Here is a 26,168-nt window from a genome sequence, read left to right on the forward strand (position 1 = left end):
ATATCCAATTTCGTATTTCTGAATATGACGTATTTACCCTTCAACGGGTCATGAGTTGAGTATGACTGTATGAATGAAAATATTATCTTCTCTCTCTTACTCAGTCTAATTCTCTCTCTCCTTCTGGCGGATCTGAACCAGTGTCCTATCAAAACATCTCTCTCTGCTTCTTCCTTCGTTCCAATGGCTGCGGCCGCTCTCAGAAACCCTAGCTCCAAGCGCATCCTCTCCTACTCGCCGCAATCCTACTTGTTCGGCCGAGGATTGATCGCCGCCGCCGGTTCTCCAATCGCCGACTCTGCTGTGGGAAATGACCGATCTTTTAGCCCTAGTCCTTGGTGGCGATCCATGGCCACCTTCACCGGCATGTTAGTATTCACTCGTTGGCTCTGTGTTGCTTAAAGTTTTAATTTTTCATTTTTCGTAAGAAATTAGGACTTTTTGTAGGGAATTAATTGAGAGATTTGCACCGTTTGAGTTTTTTATTTTATTTTATTTTATTTTTTATATTGGATTTAATTGGCCTGTTTAATTTTTTTTATCTGAATTAGATTTTGCGTCATTGAAGTTGAATATCTATTGATGTGAGTTTTTTGCGTTGTGAATTGTAATCGAATTGTGTATGCCTGTACAGAAAACCTCAAGTGAATGTTGGATTTGATCATGGAAAAACGACGCTGACTGCCGCAATTACAAAGGTCCGCCATTTCGATGTATTGAATGTATTTTTATATGAGATTTTGTGGGCTGTATTTGTATCTCTGCATTTGCTTCATAAAACACAGCGGATGTTGCTAAAGATAACTGCTTCCCCAACTTAGTCCCATCTCCGACACGCGAAATGGGACGGACCAGTTCATATGGGAGAGTTGGGGGAAAATGGAAACTTTTCGGTCATAATATGCTGTTTGATTCCTTAATGGAAACTTTTCGGTCATGATATGTTGGTTCCTTAATGGAAACTTTTCGATCATAATATAATGTTTTGATCTCAATTCAAGTAAGTTGGGAATGCATTTAGGCACTCATTTAGAGATTCCTTAACGAATTAATCCTAATCCTTTAGGGTATTGACATTTGTTATTTCGTTACGAGAAGTGTCTTAACTTTGGCCTGCAATTTTGTTCATAATATCTAAGTACAGTTCCATTTTAATATCATCGTTGCGGTCTTATACTGATACTATTGTTTTGATCATGAAACTATATTAAGAAGCTTTCCTAGAACAATGACGTGCTTTATTTGAATTGTCCATATTTTCATGTTGCACAGTTCTTTTTTGCCTTGCTCTGTTGCTTCCCTTATTTTCACTGGGTTTTCACTCTTTTATTTTGTGTTGCAGTAGCGGTCAGTTTACTAATTTTTTTTTTTTAATGTCCTGAAGGATTTTGCAACTGTTGCCACCGGCCATGTTGAACAAGGGACCGTTAATCCTAATATCATGAACCTTCGCCCGTTATCTCCTCATCTTCCTGTTTATACGCCACAGCTGAATTCGACGTTTTCAATTACCAATAGAATCTCAGGGGTTGTCCTAGCTACTGTAGTTCTTCTTTTTTATCTTCTTTATCTGAAAATGGGTTTGATTTGCTTCACCTTTGAAAAATACTACCAACTCCTCTTTTATTCATCAAAGCTCATCCCCATCACTGTCGAGATTTCAGCTTTAGCCCTGGCCTATCATACGTTATATGGGGTTCGCAGCTTTGTGCGCAAATTGTGAGCTGATACAACCGGTTCCTCTTGAACAAGGTTTGTTCACATCATCTCTGCCACAGAAACCTAAGAATTAGCTTTGCTTATTTGTTAATATTTAATACGACTAGTTGTCGAGTCTGAATTGTGAAAAGTTTTGAGGGCTAAATATTCCCTATGTTCATTTGTCAGGACAAAGACTTGCCTGAGGGAGGGAGGTAGAACGGTTGGTGCAGGAGTTGTTCCGTAAGTACTCTGAGAATAAAGATTTTCTGGTGCTGGATCATTTGAATGTGCACATTAGTAGAATAAGGCGTGGTTAAACAAAGAACTCTTCACTTGGAAACATGACATGTCATAGTTATTTACATAATCCGTGTTTTATGCGTTTGTTTTATGTTTTGTTGGTGAGATTGTCCAGTGTTAGGATGAACAGTAAATCGAGTCCTTTTTCGTGCACCTTTGGGTTTAGTTTGTTCAAGTAATTTATGTTCTTTTGCATTTACAATTTCATTCGTTGCAAATCCATTTCGCTTTCCTCGAACGAAAACCCAAAATGATCTGTATGGTTTCGCTGTTAGTTTTCTGGCTTGTTAGCGTCGAAGGACGTTAATTTGAGAATGTGCCTAAACGAGAAGATAACAGTACCGAGGGGATTGGATGGACCACAATGTTACCCTCCTATGAATTCACTTTCTGCATCAACTTTTGGTAATCGCTGCTAGACTACTACTACCAGCTGACTGGTCATTAGCCAGAGCTCAGGGGGAGCTCCAGGTTCCGTCAACCGTCGAGTGCTTCGGAATCAGAATTCGATTCGGCCATCGTCTGATGGTTTCCCAACTTGGCCATTGTCATTTTCAGGACATGTGAAAATCAAATGCATATTAGTTACAAAATTATATTAGTTTTGATCTGGAGGCTTAAAATATTCGTCTTTTTAATACAACGATATTATTTGCACTAAAAATGATGGGGATCGAGTTAATAAATTTGGTCCGAATACGTTTATGTGAGAATCGAAGTTAAAATCTTTCACATTTGTTCAAAAAAAAAAAAAGTTAAGACCTTTCACAAACTAGTAACGAGGAACATTATTAAACTGTAATACTAAGTTGTGAGTTCTATTCGATCTTGCATAAGTACCAGTCCAATGCACATGGTCTCATTCAATGTGAAAGTGGGTTTTAATAATGGAGACATGTTCTCCTAGATCTCAGGGTCAAATAAAATGGTGGTCACCCACTGTTCGATCTTAATTCAACATAAGAAAGTACAACAGAAAAAGTTATGAAAACGTACAACAGAAAAAGTTAGTGAGTACATATTAAATTACAATCAAACGGTTGATGACCACGATTTTCTTGAATCTTGAAGTCTAGTCTAGAGAACAGTTCTGTTTAGAAATGAGTTGAGGCTGGTCAGGCTATCCTGTCCTTATAACACGATGCATATTTATTACGCATAACAAAACTCAGACTTCCAGTTTAAGCTATAAGAACACTTGAAGTCTAACAGATTCCTGAAGAAAATATTATCATATCATCGAGATCTCTTCATCGATCTACCAGACCACCTATCGCATTAAGCGTTCTCTTACGGGCGGAATGTCCTCACTGCCTGAGAAAATGGTTGCCGGCAGAGGGGACATTCGGTCAGCTGCGAGCAGCAAGTTGTACAACAGCACATATGGCCACACCTGATACAACAAATGAGTCAGAAGTGTGCTAAGTTTATAAAGGAACACTAGACGATCCATGGAATCAAATATCGAAAGCCAGTTCTTACGGGATGAAAACAACATTGTACTGGTGCTCAAGGCATATCACACATGAATTGGCCCCGTCTGGTGCAGCAGCAGCCCTTTCGCCTGAATCCAGGAGAAGAAAAAAGAAAGTTAAAGCCTTTCAGCACATTTCCGAGCATATATTATCCGATAAATAGCGCTGTAACGAGGACACATCGCTATATATCTACCTGCATTATCTCTTTGAGATCTTATATAAACTGCAGCAATGGCCCTTGTGTCAGATGAACCTGGGAGAAAAAAATGTTAAGGCGTTTTGGTACATTTCCAAGCGATATATTATATGAATCATATGACGAGTAGTATTGTAATGTGGATACTCCGCGATATACCTACCTGCATTATGTTGCCGAGATCTTATATCAGCTACAGCAGCAGCCGCCCTTTCATATGAAGCTGGGAGAAGGAAAAAAAAGTTGAAACGTTTTAAACTTTTAGCGCATTTTCGAGCACATGTTACATGAGGAAAAAACATTGTCTCCGGCACACACCACATTATACCTATATTATTTATCCGAGATCTTATATCAGCTACAGCAGCAGCCGCCCTTTCGTATGAAGCTGGGAGAAGGAAAGAAAGGTTGAAGCGTTTTAGACTAGTACATTTTCGAGCATGTGTTACATGAGAAAAAAGCATTGTCACGGCGCACTCCACATTATACCTATATTATTTTCCCGATATCTTATATCATCTGCACCAACAGCCCTGCACAGACAGGAAGTTCAATTTCGATCAGCCTCAACAGACAGATCAAATTATGAAGGGAAAAATAATAATAATAATAATAATAATAATAATATCTGGGGTTAAATAAAATGCGGTTCTATCCACAGAAGCAGTAATGACAACCAGTGACTTTTACTTGCAGTAAGTTTCCGAATGAACGTAACTTGGGCAAAACTTACCTTCTCCTGCTTCTCAGCCATTCGGAGCGGCGCAGTCTTTCCCTGATGTACTTATCAAGTTCAGCGGCAATCAAAGTAAGACCGATCACAGCCACACCAAAAGATGCACATTTCAAAAACCTGGTAAAGATGTTTATATTAATTGTACTTTAGAGAAGGCGCAAAAGGACGCCGATGAGTAGTGTACATTGCAAAAACAAACCTTGCCCAGTTCTTATGGCTCGCGATGAGCTCGTCGATGGATTTGGTGGAGACATAAAATGGCCCTTCGTGGGGTTTTTGAATGCGAATGGTACCAACGTCGTCTTTGACGGCCTGAACATGAATTTGAAACCTAAGGATTAGTGTATATATTAAGTAGCCTAACATCACAAGTTCATAGCATTTCAAACATACCTCACCAACAACACTCAGAGAAATACCAATTGGAAGTACACGCTCAGTTCTCTGGACTCCCAGTAACTAAGACAAAATACCGAAAATGTTAGTTGAACCGATTTGGGTTTTGATCACAAATAGTCCTTTATGTTTTGGTAACTCATCGGTTTGGTCCTTCATCTATTGACTCGCTCATCCAACAAGCTGCCACCTCCGAGAACCCCACAGTCACCACATCTACCCCCACTTGTGCGCCGCGCACTCCATTGCTTCCCTTCTTACATCACAACACTGGCCGCCCCTTCCCCCACTCCCTATATATTCCTTGAATCCCCATATTAAAACCATGTCTCTCAATCCGAAACGGAAAATCCAACTCCCAGATCCTAAACTCAGCCCCGCAATCTGCAACGGAAACCACTCGCTCCCTGGCAAGTTCTCATAGACTTCTACGTCCTCAATTCAATTTGAGAATGCAGCAGCACCACCATGTTTTCCTCCCTCTCTGTTTGTGTTTCAATCAACGGGGACGAATCCATCATTGAGTGCTGTTTGTTGTGACCAGACTCAAAAGTCGAAGATGACAAAATATATTTCAACATTCTAAACTGATGAGCAAGTGAACGCATTAAGAACCGAACTGACGAGTTGCCAAAACATTGAGGACAATTTGCGTTAAAAACCCGATGAAGTTTTACCATATATAAATACGTATATCACTAAACAATACAAACCTTGATGCCTTCACGGTCATCTATTCTCTCACATTCGACGCTTCTCTTTGTCTCACATTCGAGTCTGTTCATCTCACATTCGTGGCATCTCCTGGACTGTTCAAATTGGCCACTTGAAGCGGGAAATGTAAAGCCTGAGGCACCTGTAGCTCCGACCACATTCACCCGGCCAGTTCCATCGTCCTGGTATACAAAATCAAGGAACCACCATCACCATCAAGCACAACAATGAACATGTGAGAGAGAGAGAGAGAGAGGTGAGAGCGAGCAGATACTCACCAAATACCAGGGCACTTCTCTACATTCTGAAAGTAGCAAAGTATAACCCGTCTGCCAATCACCTTTCTCGTCGCGTTTCAGAAACCTTTGTGATGCCTAAAGAAGGTGTCGATATCAAAAATCACCAGTAAAGAAAGCACTCAAAATTCATGTACGACGTTTGAAGTTATCATTTCTGTACCGTTTGCATAACAACTACGCCTCGTAAACCACCAAACTCACAGTGGATTGGATTTTCACAGCAAACGGTCCCAGAAACTCCAACCACCAGAGGTATCCGCCTAAACTCCAACAGTTTGGCTGACAAATGAAACAAAACAAATCAAGGCCGACGAACTAACAGCATCGATAGCAAATAAATCTCTTTCCTAGCAATGTTCCATACAAAAATGCGTATCTGTTTCACATCATTATGTTATTTCTCCTACTGCTGCTATCATCTATCCTCTTACTTTAAAACATGTTGTCCAATATGCAACGGGCTCATAGCTCGAGCGGCTAAAGCATTCACCCTTGCATCCGAGGTTGCGCGTTTTAAGTTCTCGCTCCCCCAATATCGCTTTTATAAAAAAAAAATATACGCATGTACTCCAGTGTAAACCACTCATTTAGTACTCAAATATTATATTCACCGGTTGATTAGAAAATCAAGGAGAGTTTGTGTTACTTTCCAAATCTTAGGAAGTTTTGTGAAAACTCGAAAAATCTCAGGGAGTGTATGTGTAAGTAACCCGATTCATGTCTTTCGAAAAAGAGGCACATACCCAATTCACTCATTTGATTAATCCGAGGGACCGACTCAAGAACTTCGGCATCACTGTAAAATCACAAAACATCAGTTTGTTACAACAATATATTTACGCTAAGAGGTGGAGAAATAGATTGGTATTCAACTCACCGTCCATAATATTCGTTTGTAAAGAATACTATTAAGTGATACCTCAAAGAAATTTGACTTCTATAATAATTTGAAAATAGATAATTAATCGTTACTAATTAAGTTTAATCTCTGCTTAATATAAAATCTTAGGTTAATTACTTACCTGCTGAATCTCCATCCGCCAAGGAAAAGAGCAAGTGCACCCAAACACCACCATACTCCCTCCCAAATTCGCATCTCTCCGATCAAGGATTAATCAAAGTATCAAACTGCTGCTGAAGTCTCATTATATATGGAAGAGCTTACGACTTAAGAAATAATGAAACTTATGGACCAAGGAAACTCAAAATATAAAAGGAAACTGAATTTTTAAAAGGGCAAAATTAAATTTGTAGACAAAATTTACAAACTAAATAATATGTCACTAATAGGAATGAACACGTTTATCAACGCTTAAGTAATAAACCAATCAACAATTTCCATGTCATTTTGTTTCCAAAATTTTGTCTACAAATTTAGTCTTCTTGGTATTACCCTTTTTAAAATATTTAATTGTGAATTCACAATATTTTGCTAAACAACAATATAAATACACAAAAATCTTTAGAATTCTCAATTAAATACACCTAAATTTTTTATATAAAGTCTTTTAAAATCCAATTTAATACTTGGAATTATTAATTTCCCGAAACTCTCTCAAAATTATAATTGAATACGTCCATGGGTATAAACAGTGGCGAAGGCATTATAAGGCTAGCATGTACATATGCCTAACCTCGTTCTTTTAGTCTTTTTAAATAATTTAGTATTATATTTTTTTTTTGGGTAAACTTAGTATGTGCTATATTTTTTTTTAGTTTACACAAAAATTTTAAATTATATTTGCTTATAGTTAAAACTATATTTTACATCTTATTTTATAAACAAATTAATAACTCTTAAAATTAAAAATCCAAAGTCTGATTTAGTTTTATAAAAAAAATATTCTTTCACATTGTCTAACCGAAAAATAAACTTTAAGTTTTTCCTTCTCTGATATTTGAAATTTCAGGTATTTTTTCCTCCAAGTTCCAACCCACAACTATATTTAGGTTTATAAATCTCTCCGATGTAACATCTTATTTAACATGAAAGAGTCTGGTATAGTTTAACAACTTATTTTATAAATAAATTAATATCACTAGATCAAAAGATAATTAATTACATAATTCATAATCATATCGTTTATGTTTAATACGGGTCGTTAGACGGGCCGGGTACTGCCCATTGTTCATCTCCCGGGCATTTTTTTTTAAGGAAAGGGATCTCTCCGGATCCATTCCTCATAATCCATTAAATTAGAGAATATTTATCATTGTAATTTGATTAAACGATTGAAATTATTATAAGTTTTAAAATAGACTTTTGTTTGTAATCGTTGAATTAAATTTCAATTACACAGATTTTCTGATTTGATGAATTAAGAAGAAATGATCCGAACTTTTTTGAAAAGACCGGCTGGGCTTGTTGATTGAAACGGGTGCGCCTTAAATCGTTCTGACCAAAATAACCCGTCTGCAAAAACCCTCGTGAAATCCCCAAAAGCCCTAAAACCCCAACGCTCAAATCTCCGCCACACTGTGAGTAGGGAAGGCTCTGAAGCCAATAGTCCATCTCTGTCTCTCTGCTTCTTCCTTCATTTCAATGGCTGCGGTCGTTCTCAGGAACCCTGGGTCCAGGCGCATCCTCCCCTACTCCTCGCATATCTACTTGTGCGGCCGAGGATCGATCGCCGCCGCCGGTTCTCCAGTCTCCGACTCTACTTTCGGAAATGACCGATCCTGTAGTCCTAGTCCATGGTGGCGATCCATGGCCACCTTCACACGCACGTTAGTGTTCACTCGTTGTCCCTGTGTTGCTTAAAGTTTGAATTTTTCATTATTCGTAAGAAATTAGGACCTTTTGTAGCGAATTAATTGAGAGATTTGCACCGTTTGAGTTTTTGGTATTGGGTTTAATTGTTTTTATCTGAATTGGATTTTGCGTCATTGGATGTGAGTTTTTTGGATTGTGAATTGTAATCGAATTGTGAATGCATGTACAGAAAACCTCATGTGAATGTTGGAACAATCGGACACGTTGATCACGGAAAAACGACGCTGACTGCCGCAATTACAAAGGTCGGTCATTTCGATGTATTGATTGTATTTTATATGAGATTGTGTGGGCTGTATTTCTATCTCTGCATTTGCTTCATAAAACATAGCATAAAAGGATGTTGCTAAAGATAACTGCTTTCCCAGCTTTAGTCCCATCTCCGTCGCATGAAATGGGACGGACCCAGTTCATATGAGAGAGTTGGGGGAAAAATGGAAACTTTTCGATCATAGTATAATATTTCGAGTTTTTCTCAGGTACTGGCAGAAGAAGGGAAAGCTAAGGCTGTGGCCTTTGACGAAATTGATAAGGCCCCTGAGGAGAAAAAGAGAGGAATTACAATTGCAACGGTTAGAAGTTTGTCTTTATTATCAGCTTGGCTTTTTATATTCTTGGAATGGGGTCTGTTTGGTATCCTTCTTGGATCCAATTTTTTGTTTTCAAAAACGATGAATGTAGCTAATTACTTAATACTCATTAATTTCAAAAACAAGAAACTGGACTCAAGAAGGATACCAAACAACCCCTACTAGTTTCCATTTGTTTCTGGCCTGTCTTCTCGAAATATTATTCCCACCTACCTTAGGTTTACCTTTATTTTGTAGGCTCATGTAGAATACGAGACTGTGAAGCGCCATTATGCGCACGTGGACTGCCCAGGACATGCAGATTATGTCAAAGTAAGCTTTGAATTCGAGGGAATGATATTAAGTAGTCTCGTGCATGGATTTAGTCATCTAATACGAATGGTTAATATGCAGAACATGATTACTGGAGCTGCCCAAATGGATGGAGGTATTCTGGTCGTCTCTGCTCCCGATGGGCCTATGCCACAAACTAAGGAACACATTCTGCTCGCTCGCCAAGTGGGTATTTTATTGTTATTAGATTTTAAAAAATTCAAACTGATGTGTTTTATCTCATGCATTTGTGGTGTATGATAATGTGTATACTTTTCTTGTTGTGTGTATTGCCCAGGTTGGTGTGCCATCACTTGTATGTTTTCTCAATAAAGTTGATGCTGTCGATGATCCGGAGTTGATAGAGCTGGTTGAAATGGAGCTCCGTGGTTAGTATATTTAATCATTTATCATTTAAGAGGTCATTTCATTAGCTGATAGCTTTATATTCAATCTAAGTTCTTATAAATTTGCTTTATATTTCTGGCAGAGCTTCTTAGCTTCTACAAGTTCCCTGGGGATGAAATTCCCATTATCCGGGGTTCGGCTCTATCGGCTTTACAAGGCACAAATGATGAGATTGGCAAAAAGGCAATCTTAAAGTTAATGGAAGCTGTGGATGAGTACATTCCTGACCCTGTACGCCAGCTTGACAAACCCTTCCTGATGCCAATTGAAGATGTTTTCTCAATTCAGGTAAGTTGGGGATGCATTTAGGTATACTCATTTAGAGATTCCTTAATGAGTTAAACTTAATCTGTTAGGGTATTGACATTTTTTATTTCATTACAAGAATTGTCTTAAATTTTGCCTGCAATTTTGTTCATAATATCTAAGTACAGTTCCATTGTAATATCACCGTTGCGTACCTATACTCTTTCTATTGTTTTGAACCATTATTAGGTGTTATACTATTACTATTGTTTTGATCATGAAACTGTTATTACAAGCTTTCCTAGAACAATGATGTGCTTTATTTGAATTGTCCATATTTTCATGTTGCATAGTTCTTTTTGCCTTGCTCTGTTATGCTCCTTATTTTCACTGGATTTTCATTTTTTATTTTTTGGTGTTACAGTAGCTACATTGTAGCAGTCAGTTTACAAATTAATTGCTTTTGATGTCTTGAAGGGTCGTGGAACTGTTGCCACAGGCCGTGTTGAACAAGGGACCATTAAAGTTGGTGAGGAAGTTGAGATTCTGGGTTTACATCAGGTTTGTGTATAACAAGTTTTTATATTTTATTGTGCTGCAATGCTTTCTTATGCGATTCTTCCCCTATTACTCTTTTGGCAGATGATTTAGTATATGCAACTCATTCTATGAGTTGGCATTAACCTTTTGATATGGGTGTCTTTGATAGCTTTAGGGTAAAATACCACTCTACGAATGTCTGGTCCTAAGTTTGTGTTCTTTTTCAGGGTGCTCCTTTGAAAACAGTGGTGACCGGTGTTGAAATGTTCAAGAAAATCTTGGATCATGGACAAGTAAGTGACTTAATCTAAATACCCTTCAAGATACCAATGCTTTTTAAGAGCAGGAAATATATTTCATTGATGGGTTTGTGCACTTGATTAGGCTGGTGATAATGTCGGTCTTCTTCTTAGAGGTCTAAAGAGGGAAGATATCCAACGAGGACAGGTATGTGGTTTCAATTTCACCTGAAAGTTATCAGTTCTTGGTTTTATTTTACTTTATACAACTTGTGGAAATTCTATTAAAATCCATATTTAACCCTTGTAGTTTGCCCAACTAGGTTATACCATGTGGAAATTATCCTTCTATTGGTCATTGTTTATTCGAATGCCCTAAATTTTTATCTTTATTATGGCAACGAAACTATGTATTGGCACCGACTGCTGTAAATGTTGGATGGCTCCGCCTCACTTATTTGTCCCATTGCACAGGTAATTGCTAAGCCAGGAACCGTGAAGACACACAAGAGGTTTGAAGCAGAAATATATGTCCTCACAAAGGATGAAGGTGGACGCCACACTGCCTTTTTCTCAAACTACAGGCCTCAGTTTTACTTGAGAACAGCAGATATCACTGGAAAGGTAGAACTGCCCGAAAATGTTAAGATGGTTATGCCAGGAGACAACGTGACTGCAGTTTTTGAGCTGATTCAACCGGTTCCTCTTGAACAAGGTTTGTTCACATCATCTCTGCCACAGAAACCTAAGAATTTTCTTTGTTTATTTGTTAATAGTTAATACGACTAGTTGTTGTGTTCTAATCGTGAAAAATTTTGAAGGCTAAACATTCCCTGTGTTCATTTGGCAGGACAAAGATTTGCCTTGAGGGAGGGAGGTAGAACGGTTGGTGCAGGAGTTGTTTCGAAAGTACTCTGAGAATGAAGATTTTCCGGTGCTCGATCATTTGAATCACTTTCTGTATTCACGTTAGTGGAAAAAGGCGTGGGGAAACAAAGAACTCTTCACTTAGAGAAACATGACATGTCATAATTGTTTACATAATCCGCGGTTTATGCGTTTGTTTTAGGTTTCGTCGATGTGATTGTTCGGTGTTAGAATGAACAGAGTAAATTGAGTAATTTGGCACCTTTGCATCCCATTAGTCTTTTTTGTTCCCAAGGCTGGCAATAATGCGATCAGGGTTAGTTTGTACAAGTAATTTGTATTCTTTTGTATGTACAATATGACATTTTTCCGGTTCCTTGCTAATCCATTTCGCTTTCCGGTTTCGATGTTTGTTTTCCGGTTTGCTACTTAGCCGAAATAAGATGTCGCCACTGTTAGTGTCGAAGACGTTAAATTGAGGCCGGCCATGACAAGAATACAATTAACCAATGAAAATAGCTTATCTAGTCATAGAGGCGATAGCGATACAGGGGATGGGAGAGAGTTCCGCGCACGAAAACTGCAATTGCTACTAAACTACTACTACCGGCTGACTGGTCTGGTCATTAGCCAGAGCTCAGGGGAGCTCCAGGTTCCCATCTACCATGGAGTGCTTCGGAATCAGAATTCAATTCGTCTTTAGAAGACAGATCATCCTTCACCTCATGCTCACGAAGCTTTTCGACTGTCTGATGATCACTCAACTCGGCCTCCATATGTACATTTATGCTCACCATCCGGTCAATTGTTCTTCAAATCATCCTACCGTTTTCTTTGTCCTTGTCTCATTTCATGCTCAAGCAAGCCTCAACACCGCCACTGCCATCAATGTTCCAGCTCTCCAGTAAATCTCGTTCACGCTTCTATCTACCCTTTTCATTATTTCCTCTTCTTGTAAACCTGGCTTCTTTGAATTCTTCCTGATTTGAACAACTGTGTCCCTCAGTTTATTCACCCCCCAAGAGAGCCAAACTAATGCAAATGCAACTCCGGTATTCAAGAGTTTGGAAGCACAAAAGGGTACCCTCCCAGAAGCTACTTTACAGAGGACAGAGAAAAGGACAGCCAAGCCAGTTCCAGCGATACCAGCAGAAAACTGGGTCAGGAGCTCCGGAAGCTCTGGGCCGGACTTTTTAAGTGAGACAACTGCCAATTTCCCATGCTGCTTTCTGTTCATCATTATGGAAAGAAGGCTCTCACAGGCGTGGAAGTAGTTCCGCTTGTAGAGATCTCTATCTTTGCTTGCTTTTTTACCACTCTTCCGCTTGGGCGCCTTTGTCTTAACTTTTTCGGGACTGTTAAGTAAAACAGACATAAATTCAATAAGAATGATGCCCTGATCCAGTATTTGGTGGAAGAATAGGCGCACAAGTGCGGGAAACCAATAATATCAATTACAATAGAACAATTTCTTTCAGTATTGAAACTGATATCACATAAAGCAGGTAGATACGAAGATATTGATAGAAATAAGTTGATGTCAATAAAACGAGAAAAAGCCAATACGGTATCAAAGCAAGAGCCAGAACATGAAAAACAATACCTCTTCAAAGGAGCAAGGGTAGTCGCCTGCATATTGACTGAAGTTCCATCAATGACAACTCCTGCTTCCCGGGTCCCCACACTGGTTCATAGAATTATTGTCAGCTTGTGTTTAATAGGAGAAAAGAAAGAAGCCGGACAGAAAAAATCGAGAACATTTAAATTATAGTTGGAAAGTAGACTATTAATCACATTTGTGAGTAATTTTCTAAGCAAGCATTATTGAGGAAATATTCGTTTTAAACTCGGCCCACAAATCTACCGATGCTGTACTGGCAAGAGAAACCCATACATGTAGATCCAAACATCTTCATTTTTAGAAAATATTCATTTCAGGAGTAATATACGTATTTGATCCCGTAAAACAAGTGGTGCCATATTTGAGTGAAAACAGGTACAAGCATCCATGCATACCTCTTAAAGTGCGGAACCAACACAGACTGCTTTTTCCAAACAACTGTGTTTCTCAAGGAGTAAAATTCAGCTACAACTGAAAGGAGATGCTTCATCTCAGCCTCAGTACCTGTGAATAAGACTCGACCATCTGGCTGAACTGTAATTTTTGAACTCCAGTGAAGATCGCCCACAAAGTCTAAGAGAGGCTTCTGGGCATTAAACTCACTTCTCGGGTAGATAGGAGAAGGCATTAATGGTTGTTGGCTCATTTCATGTAACCCCATCAAGTCATATAGTAAGGTTATATCTACTCCGCCTCTCTCCACTTCACTTTCTCCTGATCTGAGGAACTGCAACATCTTTTCACGTTTTATGAAGTGTTCGGCAATTCCAATGCTGAACAGCACTGAGTCTGGATGAACATCTGTAATCAGCACGAAAAAGTGGTAATTCAACATATTGCAAAGGAAGAATATTTCAGTATTACAAATTCAACAAGGATATAGCAGTATTTCGATCACTCCCCTCAGCCTTCGTAGCATCCCAGTAATTTTGCATCAATTGATAAAAACATAATTCTCCTTTATTCTCAGTGCATGTGATCTATCATGCAAGCATGTACGCACAAACATATATTAACGGCGACACCTTTGCAACAAACAAAATTATGCTCACGCCACTCCTAGTCCAATCTACCCCAGCATGGTGAGTATACCATATGTCCTTATCGCCTACTACAGTTATTCTACTATTTTTAGGATGCACGAGTCCGTCGTTAAAAGAAAGTTACACCAGACGTGAATAAGAATAAATCAAATAGCACAAATCAAACTTTTTTATTTTACATACTATAACCACAATAGAACAAGATAGACAAAGTTTAAGTTCACTGAAACAAACAGAAATGGAATCAAAATATAAGTTGGTTATAACTAAACTCACAGACTCGAGTATATCTGCATACAACAAAAAGCTAATGAGGTGCATACCTTGCAAATTAAGTGGAGGTCCTTCAATTTCAGAGAATGTCTTTACAAACCAATTGGCCTCCGGCACTCCACTTGTGAGTTTCCATGGCTCCTCACATTGCTGCGGCACCAATTTCAAAGACCCTAACTTTGTGATTTCCTCCTTTGCTCCAAAACTTGGCATAAGGGGTTGAAAATCCTGTGTTAAACAAAGATTAGTTTCTTTAAAAAAAAAACTAATTACTGGCAGGGAGCATGGGACCAGACAGATAAATACCAAACAACTACAGCAAATTCTTTATAAACTTACTAGCAACAGCTTTAAAAGAGAAAGGAAAATACCAACAGACATGCAATTTCTTCCAAAACCGAAACAAAAAAATTGAAACCCAATTAGAGCTAAACATACAAGATAAACTCAAGCCACGTTTGGTACCTAAGATTGGATTGGATTGGATAACTCACTACATCCAAGGTCTGTTGAAGTAAGAATGAAACTTATCCCTTCCGACAAAAGTTCCTTCTTGACTAATCCAATCCACCTTCAACTTAGATACAACTTGGAAGTTGGCCTCCATTTCCTCCATCAACAACCTTCAATCCAATGAACCTTCCAATCCAATCACAGGCACCATATGTAGCCTCAAGGAACCGAATTTTATCAATACACAAACAAACCCAAATCACAAACCAAACATGAATCCCAAAAGAACCCAACCAATCACATGATATCAATCAAGACAAACAAACCAAATGAATCTCCTCATAAAACAAATGCAAAAATGGAAACCTTTAGCTTCAAGTAAACCAACCCAAATCACAAATCAAACATGAATCCCGGAAAAGCTCAAACAATCACAACACCAATCAAGAAAAAGCAACCCAAATGAACATTATTCCAAAATAAACACAAAGATGAAACCTTTCTATAGAAAAAAGTCATAAGGTGAGCTCAAAGGCTTTTTCTTTTACCTTGATAACGCTCATGAGTTGCTCCTGGTGCAGAACGCGGCCGTGAGGGTAACCATGGGAGGCCATCAGGCAAAGCTTATCCGCCATATCCGAGAGAAACCCAGTTGCGAAAAACCAAATTTCTCAGCTAATTAGGGGTCGTGGCCTCCTCATACCACCACAAACTGATCCATCCCCCGATCCTCAAAACCCCAAGATTTTCACAATCTGATGGCCTTATTTTTGTTCCGTTTGTGTGGCAGCCACACAATTAAGATCGAAAAACCAAAAAAATACAAAGGAGGATTTAAGCCGTCCAGTTGTTTGATTGATCGAGAGGTTTCTGATCACTTAAGAATTCCGGCTGGATTTCTCACATCGGACAAAAATGTTGTCTGTTTCTGTTAAAGTTGTTGGCTTAGGTTTCCTTGTTTCTAGGGCTACTCACGTAGTTGGTTTTGTAGCTGTTAATAAATGCCTGATTCTTAGGAACAGGTTTGTTGCACTTTCAGTTTCAAGCTTAGTCAAATACCACGATTCTAGGAGCTGTAAAATCGTGGGCTGTTGCATTTACATTCCTTTATCTTGTAAAGCCTTTTAAAAGGCCATTATCATCTTTGAATTAATCAGCAAATCCTTCCTGAAAATAGTGTGCATCAGTTTTTCTCCTTGCTCAGGTTTCTTGTGGTTCTTTGGGTTTTAACATCTGGTATCAGAGCCCCACCACGGGGCCTGATCAAAGTCTTAAATCAAACACGAGTTCAGTGAGAAGGAGTAACAATATGGCTGGTGAAAGCAGTTTCGTGCAGCCAGCCATTCCTAAGTTTGATGGGCACTATGATCATTGGAGCATGCTCATGGAGAATTTTCTGCGATCCAAAGAGTACTGGGGTCTGGTGGAAGTTGGGATTCCTGCAGCAGCAGAAGGAGTGGATCCTACAGAGACACAGAAGAAGGCGATCGAGGAGCACAGGCTTAAAGATCTAAAGGCGAAGAATTATCTGTTTCAAGCTATCGATCGATCGATATTGGAGACAATCTTGAAGAAGGACACATCGAAGGACATTTGGGACTCCTTGAAGCAAAAATATCAAGGCACGGCTCGTGTAAAACGTGCACAACTGCAAGCTCTTCGTAAAGAGTTTGAGGTACTTCACATGAAGACAGGAGAGTCAGTGAATGACTATTTTGCAAGAACACTCACCATTGCCAACAAGATGAGATTTCATGGAGAACAGATGGGTGATGTGGTGGTCATTGAGAAGATTTTACGGTCCATGACGCCTAAATTTGATTATGTTGTGTGCTCCATAGAGGAGTCCAATGATATTGACATTCTGTCCATTGACGAACTTCAAAGTAGTTTACTCGTCCATGAACAACGAATGAGTAGGCATACCATGGATGAACAAGCATTGCAAGTCACAAATGAATTTCAGCCAGGAGGACGGAGTGGGGGTCGTGGTTCTTATCGAGGAAGAGGAAGAGGACGTGGCCGGTCTGGGTATGACAAATCCACGGTTGAATGCTACTACTGTCATGGGCTTGGTCATTTTCAATGGGAGTGCCCTAAAAAGGAAAAACAGGCAAACATTGCTGAGACAAGTGAAGAAATGCTACTCATGGCATATGTGAATGACAACAAGGCTAGAAGTGACTGTTTTTGGTTCTTGGACTCAGGGTGTAGTAATCATATGTGTGGGAGGGAAGAGTTTTTCTGTGATCTGAATAAAAACCTCCAGGACTCAGTTAAACTGGGAAATGATGCACGCATGGAAGTACAAGGAAAGGGGAGCATTCGAATGGAGATTGATGGCATCATGCACGTGATCACCGAGGTGTTTTACGTACCAGAATTGAGGAACAACCTACTGAGCATTGGGCAACTCCAAGAGAAGGGTCTTGCGGTTCTCATGCAACATGGAACCTGCAAGATTTTTCATCCTGAGAGGGGTTTAATTATTCAAACGTCAATGTCACACAACAGGATGTTCATTATCATTGCTCGGTGTCAGATAAAGGAACAAAGGTGTCTTGTCTCTCTTATCACAGACCAATCCCAACTATGGCACTGTCGATATGGGCACTTAAGCTGGAGTGGTCTTAAAGTTCTTCAACAAAAGAAAATGGTGGAGGGTATGCCAGAATTCAAAACTCCCTTTAAAGTCTGTGAAGATTGCTTGGTGGGGAAACAACGAAGGGACGCATTTCCAAAGGAAAGAGCATGGAGGGCTTCTGGAATCCTTCAGCTAGTACATGCTGATATTTGCGGGCCTATAAATCCAACATCAAACAGTAAAAAACGGTATCTTATTACTTTCATCGATGACTTTAGTCGAAAGACTTGGGTATATTTTTTGGTTGAAAAATCTGAAGCTTTTGCTGTCTTTAAGAATTACAAAGCTAGAGTTGAAAAGGAAACAGGAGCATACATAAGGACTCTTCGCACTGATCGTGGGGGGGAGTTCACATCACAAGAATTCACAATGTTTTGTGATGTGAATGGAATTCGAAGACAACTGACAGCTGCATATACTCCCCAGCAAAACGGAGTTGCCGAGAGGAAGAATCGGACGATTATGAACATGGTTCGCAGTATGCTTTCTGGAAAGCATATCCCAAAAACATTTTGGCCTGAAGCTGTTAATTGGACAGTGCATATTCTCAACAGAAGTCCCACATTTGCCGTGAGAAGCAAGACACCAGAAGAAGCATGGAGTGGAGTCAAACCATCAGTGAACTATTTCAGAATCTTTGGATGTATCTCGCACGTTCATGTGCCTGACAATAGAAGGATAAAGCTTGACAATAAGAGTCAGAAATGCATATTTCTTGGGGTAAGTGACGAGTCAAAAGCTTACAGATTATTTGATCCAATATCTCAGAAAATAATTGTAAGCCGAGACGTTGTTTTCGAAGAAGATCAAAGCTGGGATTGGGAGGCTTGCTACAAGGAAGCCATTGTTGCTAACCTTGAGTGGGAAACAGATGAAGAAGTAGAGACAGAAGTTGATGCAAATGAGGAGTCAGAAATCAGTAGCACTGAAGAATATGAGGACAGTGGTGAAACTGAAGACAGTGAAGATGTCGAAGAGGTGGATCATGGTGCTCAAGAAGATTCACCTCATGAGGCACGGACACGAAGACCGCCAACATGGATGAATGATTATGAGAGTGGGCAAGGCCTTTCTGAGGAAGAAGACTTTGTCAACTTGGCTTTGTTCATTGACAGTGATCCCATGTTTTATGAAGATGCAGTAAAAAATGAGAAATGGAGGGCAGCCATGAACGTGGAGATCGAGGCAATAGAAAGAAACGATACGTGGGAACTTACAGAGTTACCAACTGGCAGTAAAGTTATCGGGGTGAAGTGGGTCTACAAGACGAAACTCAATGAGAATGGAGAAGTCGACAAATACAAGGCGCGACTCGTTGCAAAAGGGTACAGCCAAAAGTATGGGATAGATTATGATGAGGTATTTGCACCTGTAGCGAGACTAGACACGATTCGAGTTGTGATTTCGATGGCTGCTCAAAAGGGATGGGAGATCTATCAACTAGACGTCAAGTCTGCATTTTTGCATGGAGAGATAAATGAGGAAGTCTTTGTTGCTCAGCCTCCTGGCTATGAAAAAACGGGACAAGAACACAAAGTGTACAAGCTTAAGAAAGCCTTGTACGGTCTTAAACAAGCTCCACGAGCTTGGTACAGCCGTATAGAGACTTACTTTATTAATGAAGGTTTCAAGAAGTGTCCATATGAACATACTTTGTTCATCAAAACAGCAGAGGGAGGTAAAGTTTTGATTATTTGTCTATATGTTGATGATCTCATATTTACTGGAAATGATGAAGTTATGTTCAAAGATTTCAAACAGTCTATGATGATAGAATTTGATATGACGGATCTTGGAAAGATGAAGTACTTTCTTGGCATTGAGGTATCGCAGAGATCTGATGGTATCTTCATTGGGCAACGAAAATATGCGCAGGAGGTGCTCGACAGGTTCAGAATGGATCAATGCAATCCAGTGAATAATCCAGTAGTTCCTGGATTCAAGCTGGTGAAGGACGAAGGTGGAGTTAGGGTAGACAGCACTTTTTACAAACAAATTGTTGGAAGTCTTATGTATCTGACTGCTACACGTCCGGATATGACATATGTAGTGAGTTTGATCAGTAGGTACATGGAGAGGCCTACTGAAATGCATTTACAGGCAGCAAAAAGAGTATTGAGATATGTGAAGGGGACTATTGGTTTCGGGGTGTTCTATAAGAAGGGAGGAAATGAAGAGCTTCTGGGATACATGGATAGTGATTATGCAGGTGATCAAGATGACAGGAAGAGCACTTCGGGGTATGTGTTTCTAATGAGCTCAGGTGCTGTATCTTGGTCCTCGAAGAAACAGCCAGTGGTCACTCTTTCCACCACTGAGGCTGAGTTCATTGCTGCAGCGTCTGGTGCTTGTCAAGCTATCTGGCTAAGAAGAGTTCTAAGGGAACTAGGTTATGATCAAAGCAAGGCTACGGTGTTGTTCTGTGACAACGTATCAACCATCAAACTCTCAAGAAATCCAATCTTGCATGGTCGTAGCAAACACATTGATGTTCGCTTTCATTTTCTTCGTGATCTTACGAAGGAGGGAACTGTGGAATTGGTTCAGTGTTCAACCCAGGAGCAAGTTGCAGATATTCTTACAAAGCCCTTGAAGTTTGATGTGTTCGTGAAATTGCGAAGTTTGATGGGTGTTGGTTCTTATCCAACAGTAAACTGAATAACTTGGTATTCAGTTTAAGGGAGGATGTTAAAGTTGTTGGCTTAGGTTTCCTTGTTTCTAGGGCTACTCACGTAGTTGGTTTTGTAGCTGTTAATAAATGCCTGATTCTTAGGAACAGGTTTGTTGCACTTTCAGTTTCAAGCTTAGTCAAATACCACGATTCTAGGAGCTGTAAAATCGTGGGCTGTTGCATTTACATTCCTTTATCTTGTAAAGCCTTTTAAAAGGCCATTATCATCTTTGAATTAATCAGCAAATCCTTCCTGAAAATAGTGTGCATCAGTTTTTCTCCTTGCTCAGGTTTCTTGTGGTTCTTTGGGTTTTAACAGTTTCTTCCAACATGGACTCTGAAAATATTGGGTTGTGATTCCTTCTCTACGTGTAGTATGTTACGTTCTGGTTGCGGAGAGATTTTTAACGTGACCGGAACAACACGACACGGTTGCATTATTTGTTTTTTTTTTTTTTAAATATTATTTTAATTGCATAATAACATATGACGTAGATATATTGAAAAATCTCTTCTGATTGTGATATCTCGGCCGTTTGTTTTGCACACCATTGAGTTTGTGGGCCTTTTGTTGATTTGACTTTTTGAATAGGAACTGTTATTAATATTTTAAAATTTTCATTAAATGCTTCTACAATATTTTTTTTTCTAATAAAAAAAAGTTTGAAGTGCGAAAATAAAATTTTAGAGTGCTAATAATAATTTTCTTTGGATATTTTGATTAGAAATTACTGCTGATAAGTGATGAGGAATGTTGTGGCGTGTGATGAGTACGCACTAAAATAGAATTTGATAAAATAAAACATTTCGTTGTTAGGGAATCCTACGGTGGTAGTTAGAGGAGAGTTAAAATAAGGAGGTTTTAACGAAAAGCCCACGGTACTGTTCATTTTAACGAAAAATCATATTTTTACACTAAAAAATCAAACCTGGTACTATTCACTTTACCATTTATTTTGTCCTTATCATTAAAACTCAAAGCTTTCAAACCATTTTTATTAGTTTTCCTTTAAAATAATTATGTGAATCTCTCCAACATAAAAAAAATGACTGCCATGATTTGTTGACCAACGGGTAACTTCTTTTGAATAAAAAACCAATGCTAAGACTAGTAACAAGATGTATTTAAACTAACACTTCAGACCACTTGGCTTGGTTGTTGCCTTGAAGTTGTTAGACTCTTCAGGTTTGTAGGAGGGGTTTTTGGAAATTTCCTTGACAGAATTCTTAGCATGGGTGTGGATTAAATTAGCAACCTTGCTTTTCTCTTGTCTTATGTTATGCTTTTCGTGAACACAAATAGCCATGAGTTCATTGAGATCCCACTTTTCCTTTTGAGCATTGTAGGTGCTTTTCAATTGAGAGTAACTCCGAAGGCAAAGAGTTGGGAGCCACATGAACCAAGAATGGATCAATAATTGCAACATCCAAAGCATTCAACTTAGTAGCAGTATCAATCAGCCCCAAGACGTGCTCCCTCACACTTCCATCGACAAACTTGGTTGTCATCAATGAGTTCATAAGGTTTCCGGTTTCAGCTTTATCAGATTCATTGAACTTAGCTTCAATTGATGCCAAAAATTCCTTAGCACTCTCCATATCAACAATACCACCTCTCACAGTGTTAGACATTGCCCTTTTATTATGAGAATTGCCATCCTATTTGCCTTGTGCCACTTCTCATACTTGTTTTTAATCTTAGTCGAGTCATCCTCTTCAGGAACATCTGGTTCTTCCTCTCTCAAAGCAATATCTAAGTCCATGAGACCTAGAACAATCTCTTCTCTTGTTTCCACTTTTTATAGTTGGTCCTAGTTAAAGCTTGGATTGAATTGAAATTCAAAGAAGCATTGACAGCTGAAAATTAAACAAACAATACATACTTAATCTCCATAAACTTCAAAACATAATTAACTTACACCTTCGGTCAAGAAAGTTAATATGTATGTGGTACTAAATGCATAGTTATAAGAATTACTTTCATGAAATATTTTCCACACTTATGAGCAAGAAGAAAACCTTCCACAAATTCTTACAGTTTATATTCCATACCATGCTATTGTCAAATTGAACCAATTAAAATAATCCTTACTTACGAGCAAGAAGATTATTGTAATCGTTATATTATAATTAAAACAACACAATTTGATCAATAGGACTTTGGATTTAGAGACCACTCAAATCAATTAAGCTGCTACGGCTTGCTTAATCGATATCAAACAAGCGATACCTAAAAGCTTGATTAAGCTGCTACGGCTTGTTTAATCAATAGGACTTTGGTTTTGCATAATAATCCATACTTACGAGCAAGAAGATTATTGTAATCATTATAATTAAAACAACACAATTTGATCAATAGGACTTTGGATTTAGAGACCACTCAAATCAATTAAGCTGCTACGGCTTGCTAATCAATAGGACTTTGGTTTTGCATACTGCCGGTTGCAAAAACTTTGATTAAGATGGCTTTGCAAATGGTATGGAGATTTTCCAGCTCATAAAAATATAATATCCTAAAATTACACGGTTAATCATTGTTTGTTGGCGATTATATAGTTCCGTCACACTTTTTTCACTTATGGAGTGCCACTTGCTTTTTGTATGATAACATGTGGAGAACACACTTGGGACTGAAACTTGTATTTTTTGTATGATCAACAGATCAAGGATGCTTTATTTCTGTCAGCATTTGCTTTTATACCATGTTGTTGCTGTTTCCATTGAGCTAGCGAATGTTGTCGTGGTTAGTACCATTGAGACTTAGCCTGCAAGTAACCTAGAAATAGTTCTCGATTTGTGCATTGTAAATCCCCCTTTTTTTTTTTTTTTTAAGTATAGTGATAGTACTAGTAAGTTAGATGTTAGATTAGTCACCGACGGAGTTCAAACCCATACCATCATGTAAGGGCACAACACCTTTCTACTACTATGATAAAGGGTCACTTGCGTGCATTTGTAAATCTTTTACCGTAAGAAATGATTTACAATAAGTCAATTGTTGGAAAAATGATCAACAATCAATGACATCTAGTAAATTCGAATATGCTAGATAATAATGCAATACAATATTTTGGTAGAGTATGAACAAAAACCAAACTAGTATTAAACAAATATAACGATAATCAAGGCTTGCATACCGCAATGTCTTTCTACTACTGTGATAAAGGGTCACTTGCGTGCATTTGTAAATCTTTCACCGTAAGAAATGATTTACAATGAGTCAATTGTTGGAAAAAGGATCAACAATCAATGACATCTGGTAAATTCGAACATGCTAGATAATAATGCAATACAATATTTTGGTAGAGTATGAACAAAAACGAAACTAGTATTAAATAGATATAACGATAATCAAGGCTTGCGTACCGCAATGTCCTTGGAAATCTAGCAATGTTTGGATCCTATTGTATAACAAGTATCCATGGAAATCTGACAATGTTTGGACACAGTAAAGTCCAATCACGAAGCCTCCTCTACTCCTCTAACTGTTACAGATCTCGTAAAGAGTAGAGTTGTTGCTATAGAGAAGTCCGGCGACATTCAAAAGAAGATACAACAATGTCATCAGGGTGCTTCATCGCGGACATAGAGTAACTGCATTTGCTTATTTATTGTTGACATCAACATCTTACATTACTATTGAATAATGTGGGTTTGCAGATCCCACAAGTGTATCTTATCGATTGTGAATACAATGCCCGACTCAAAAAGTATGTATGCTACCCTAGCCAAGTTCTTACAATAGATGGTGCAGGATCGGGTAGTCCTACTGCTTTACGGGTATTCGAATCGATGCGTCCATATGATCGTGCCAGAAACATAGATGAAGTAACAGGGTCACTTTTTTTGCATTGCTGAAAGCTGCATTAGCTGACCCATTCACGGGAGGAAACTGGAACGGTAAGTTTTACGTCAATGAAGATTTTAATTATTCAACTATAAAGAACTCAAGGTTATATCATAGTAGTACTATATATCACAGTAATTCATTTTCTTAACCAAAAGTAATGTTGTATAGCTGACAATTATCATTTTTGTCAATTTTTTGGGAAGTTGCGAAAGTGACATCCGAAGGCATTCAAACGATGTTCAAGACCACTGTCCAACTTTGTACGCAGTGGTTTGACACGTTGGAAGAGAATCAGATGACACTTTTGTGATGTACAACCTTGACGAAATTAGCAATCGAGGCTTGAGGAAATCAATGCAGTAATCACTTGTCTTTTCCGTGCTTTATTTTGAACTGCTGCTAATTTGTAAAACTATTTGCATAGCACGAGCACGTGGTCTAGTACAGACCCTTGGACATCCATTATTCTGATTGAAGGGAAATTTCTCGAGAAAATCATCTTCACAACACTTGACATTACTGATGAGATCTACGGGCGGACAACAGAAAAAGATAATCCAAGTAACTCACCATTCACCACAGACCCGACGATTAGGTATTATGCAATTGGTGGTAGACTAACAGGAGTACATCGGATTTACATGGCAAGGTGTTCCCAAACCTTTTTGAAAGATTTGACAGTTGGTAAGGTGAAAGCTCTGTCAAGTTTTACTATAATTTTGAACAGGTGGTGCAAATGATTTTATGTTTTGTATGTTATGATAGACTGTTTATAAAGTGCATGTTATGACTGTCGAATTTGTTTTTGTATGTTGTGCAGATTAATGGATGACATAAGGAGGTTGATATTTTCTCGTAAATTCAAGAGAAAATATCGATCCCTTGTGTCATCCATTAATTTGCACGATGTACAAAAACAAATTCAACAGTTATAACATACACTTTATAAACAATCTATCGTAACATACAAAATATAAAATCATTTGTCACCACTTGTTCTAAATTGCCAACAAAGAGACCTAGTATGGATATTTAATTAAAAAAAAAGTTAAAATTTTTGCAGTGTGATTCGGTTTCAGTTTGTTTCAAAAGGCCAAAACCGAAACTAAATCGTTTTATTTCACTACAGTTCGGTTTCAAACCGAAACCGTTTCAAAACCACAAAACTAAACCGTTCAATACGGTTCGATTTGGTTCGTGTTTTAGTTTCGGTTTTTTGTTCCAAATGTCCACCCGTACTCAGTAGCCGGTTAGCCCATCACACAGATTCCAGAAAGGCAAATCTGACGCGCACACATTGCCAAGTGGCGCGTTATGATAAATCTAATCCCCGCATCATTTTTTTTTTTTTGGAGGTTTAACAAAACAATCCTGGTATTGTTCACTTTTAATGAAAAACCACATTTATACATTTCCTTAATACTATTCACTATACCTTTAAAAAGGGTTTTTCATTAAAAAAAAAAAATTTTGAACTTTTCGTTAGTTTTTTTTTTTTTTTTTTTTTTTTTTAAATCAGAAACGATAGTGATTTCATTAAAGGCGGAAGCCGAAAGCAAACTTCAAAGCCCAATGAAATGAATACAAGACAGTACATGACAAATTACAAAAGGTCTTCCAAGAGGAGATCCACAATGAAAGTTGGAAGACTATCTAACCATTCGCACGGACTATCTATACTCAAGCTCTAACGAGTGAGTCGATGGGCCAGGGTGTTGCCTTGGCGGCGGACATGGGTACACATATCTTCAATGATTGTAGGAAGCAAGTACTTCGTATCCTCCTATCCTCCACGATATGATCGATGACGGATCTATC

At 38.5% G+C, this 26,168-nt stretch overlaps 4 protein-coding genes across 6 annotated transcripts; 2 read left to right on the forward strand and 2 right to left on the reverse strand.

Annotated features, from left to right (window-relative positions):
* The first annotated feature begins 71 nt into the window (after nt 1–71).
* On the forward strand, nt 72–12,200 carry LOC137741293 (succinate dehydrogenase subunit 3-1, mitochondrial-like). Of its 3 annotated transcripts, XR_011069281.1 has the most exons (5): nt 73–368; nt 635–698; nt 1,385–1,752; nt 1,888–1,976; nt 11,869–12,200. XR_011069281.1 is itself a non-coding variant. In XM_068481015.1 (4 exons), exons 1-3 carry the CDS (start codon nt 184–186, stop codon nt 1,721–1,723), a joined length of 588 nt encoding a protein of 195 aa, XP_068337116.1. In that variant the 5' UTR covers nt 74–183; the 3' UTR covers nt 1,724–1,752; nt 1,888–2,154. The 3 variants fall into 3 exon arrangements, 2 of the variants coding, with proteins under 2 accessions (XP_068337117.1, XP_068337116.1); XM_068481015.1 differs by lacking the exon at nt 11,869–12,200 and having other exon boundaries at nt 74–368; nt 1,888–2,154; XM_068481016.1 differs by lacking the exons at nt 1,888–1,976; nt 11,869–12,200 and having other exon boundaries at nt 72–368; nt 1,385–1,753.
* On the reverse strand, nt 3,292–6,916 carry LOC137741292 (E3 ubiquitin-protein ligase SP1-like). Its single transcript, XM_068481014.1, has 12 exons — nt 6,843–6,916; nt 6,564–6,616; nt 5,981–6,099; nt 5,800–5,895; nt 5,521–5,703; nt 4,805–4,870; nt 4,611–4,723; nt 4,409–4,528; nt 3,839–3,885; nt 3,673–3,732; nt 3,484–3,565; nt 3,292–3,394 (listed from the first exon to the last, which is right to left on the reverse strand). The coding sequence occupies exons 1-12, from the start codon at nt 6,914–6,916 to the stop codon at nt 3,292–3,294; spliced, it is 1,116 nt and encodes a 371-aa protein (XP_068337115.1).
* On the forward strand, nt 8,206–12,200 carry LOC137741289 (elongation factor Tu, mitochondrial). Its single transcript, XM_068481010.1, has 12 exons — nt 8,206–8,547; nt 8,763–8,838; nt 9,073–9,165; nt 9,421–9,495; nt 9,577–9,681; nt 9,794–9,884; nt 9,986–10,191; nt 10,627–10,710; nt 10,917–10,982; nt 11,074–11,136; nt 11,403–11,643; nt 11,779–12,200. Exons 1-12 carry the CDS (start codon nt 8,363–8,365, stop codon nt 11,844–11,846), a joined length of 1,353 nt encoding a protein of 450 aa, XP_068337111.1. The 5' UTR covers nt 8,206–8,362; the 3' UTR covers nt 11,847–12,200.
* Nucleotides 12,201–12,270: 70 nt separating this feature from the next.
* Nucleotides 12,271–16,272, reverse strand: LOC137741290 (uncharacterized). The gene is made up of 5 exons (XM_068481012.1): nt 15,734–16,272; nt 14,783–14,960; nt 13,812–14,217; nt 13,399–13,479; nt 12,271–13,150 (listed from the first exon to the last, which is right to left on the reverse strand). The coding sequence occupies exons 1-5, from the start codon at nt 15,818–15,820 to the stop codon at nt 12,652–12,654; spliced, it is 1,251 nt and encodes a 416-aa protein (XP_068337113.1). The 5' UTR covers nt 15,821–16,272; the 3' UTR covers nt 12,271–12,651.
* Between the last annotated feature and the right edge of the window lie 9,896 nt (nt 16,273–26,168).

The sequence above is a fragment of the Pyrus communis genome, chromosome 8 (assembly GCF_963583255.1).
Source record: "Pyrus communis chromosome 8, drPyrComm1.1, whole genome shotgun sequence".
Lineage (NCBI taxonomy): Eukaryota > Viridiplantae > Streptophyta > Magnoliopsida > Rosales > Rosaceae > Pyrus > Pyrus communis.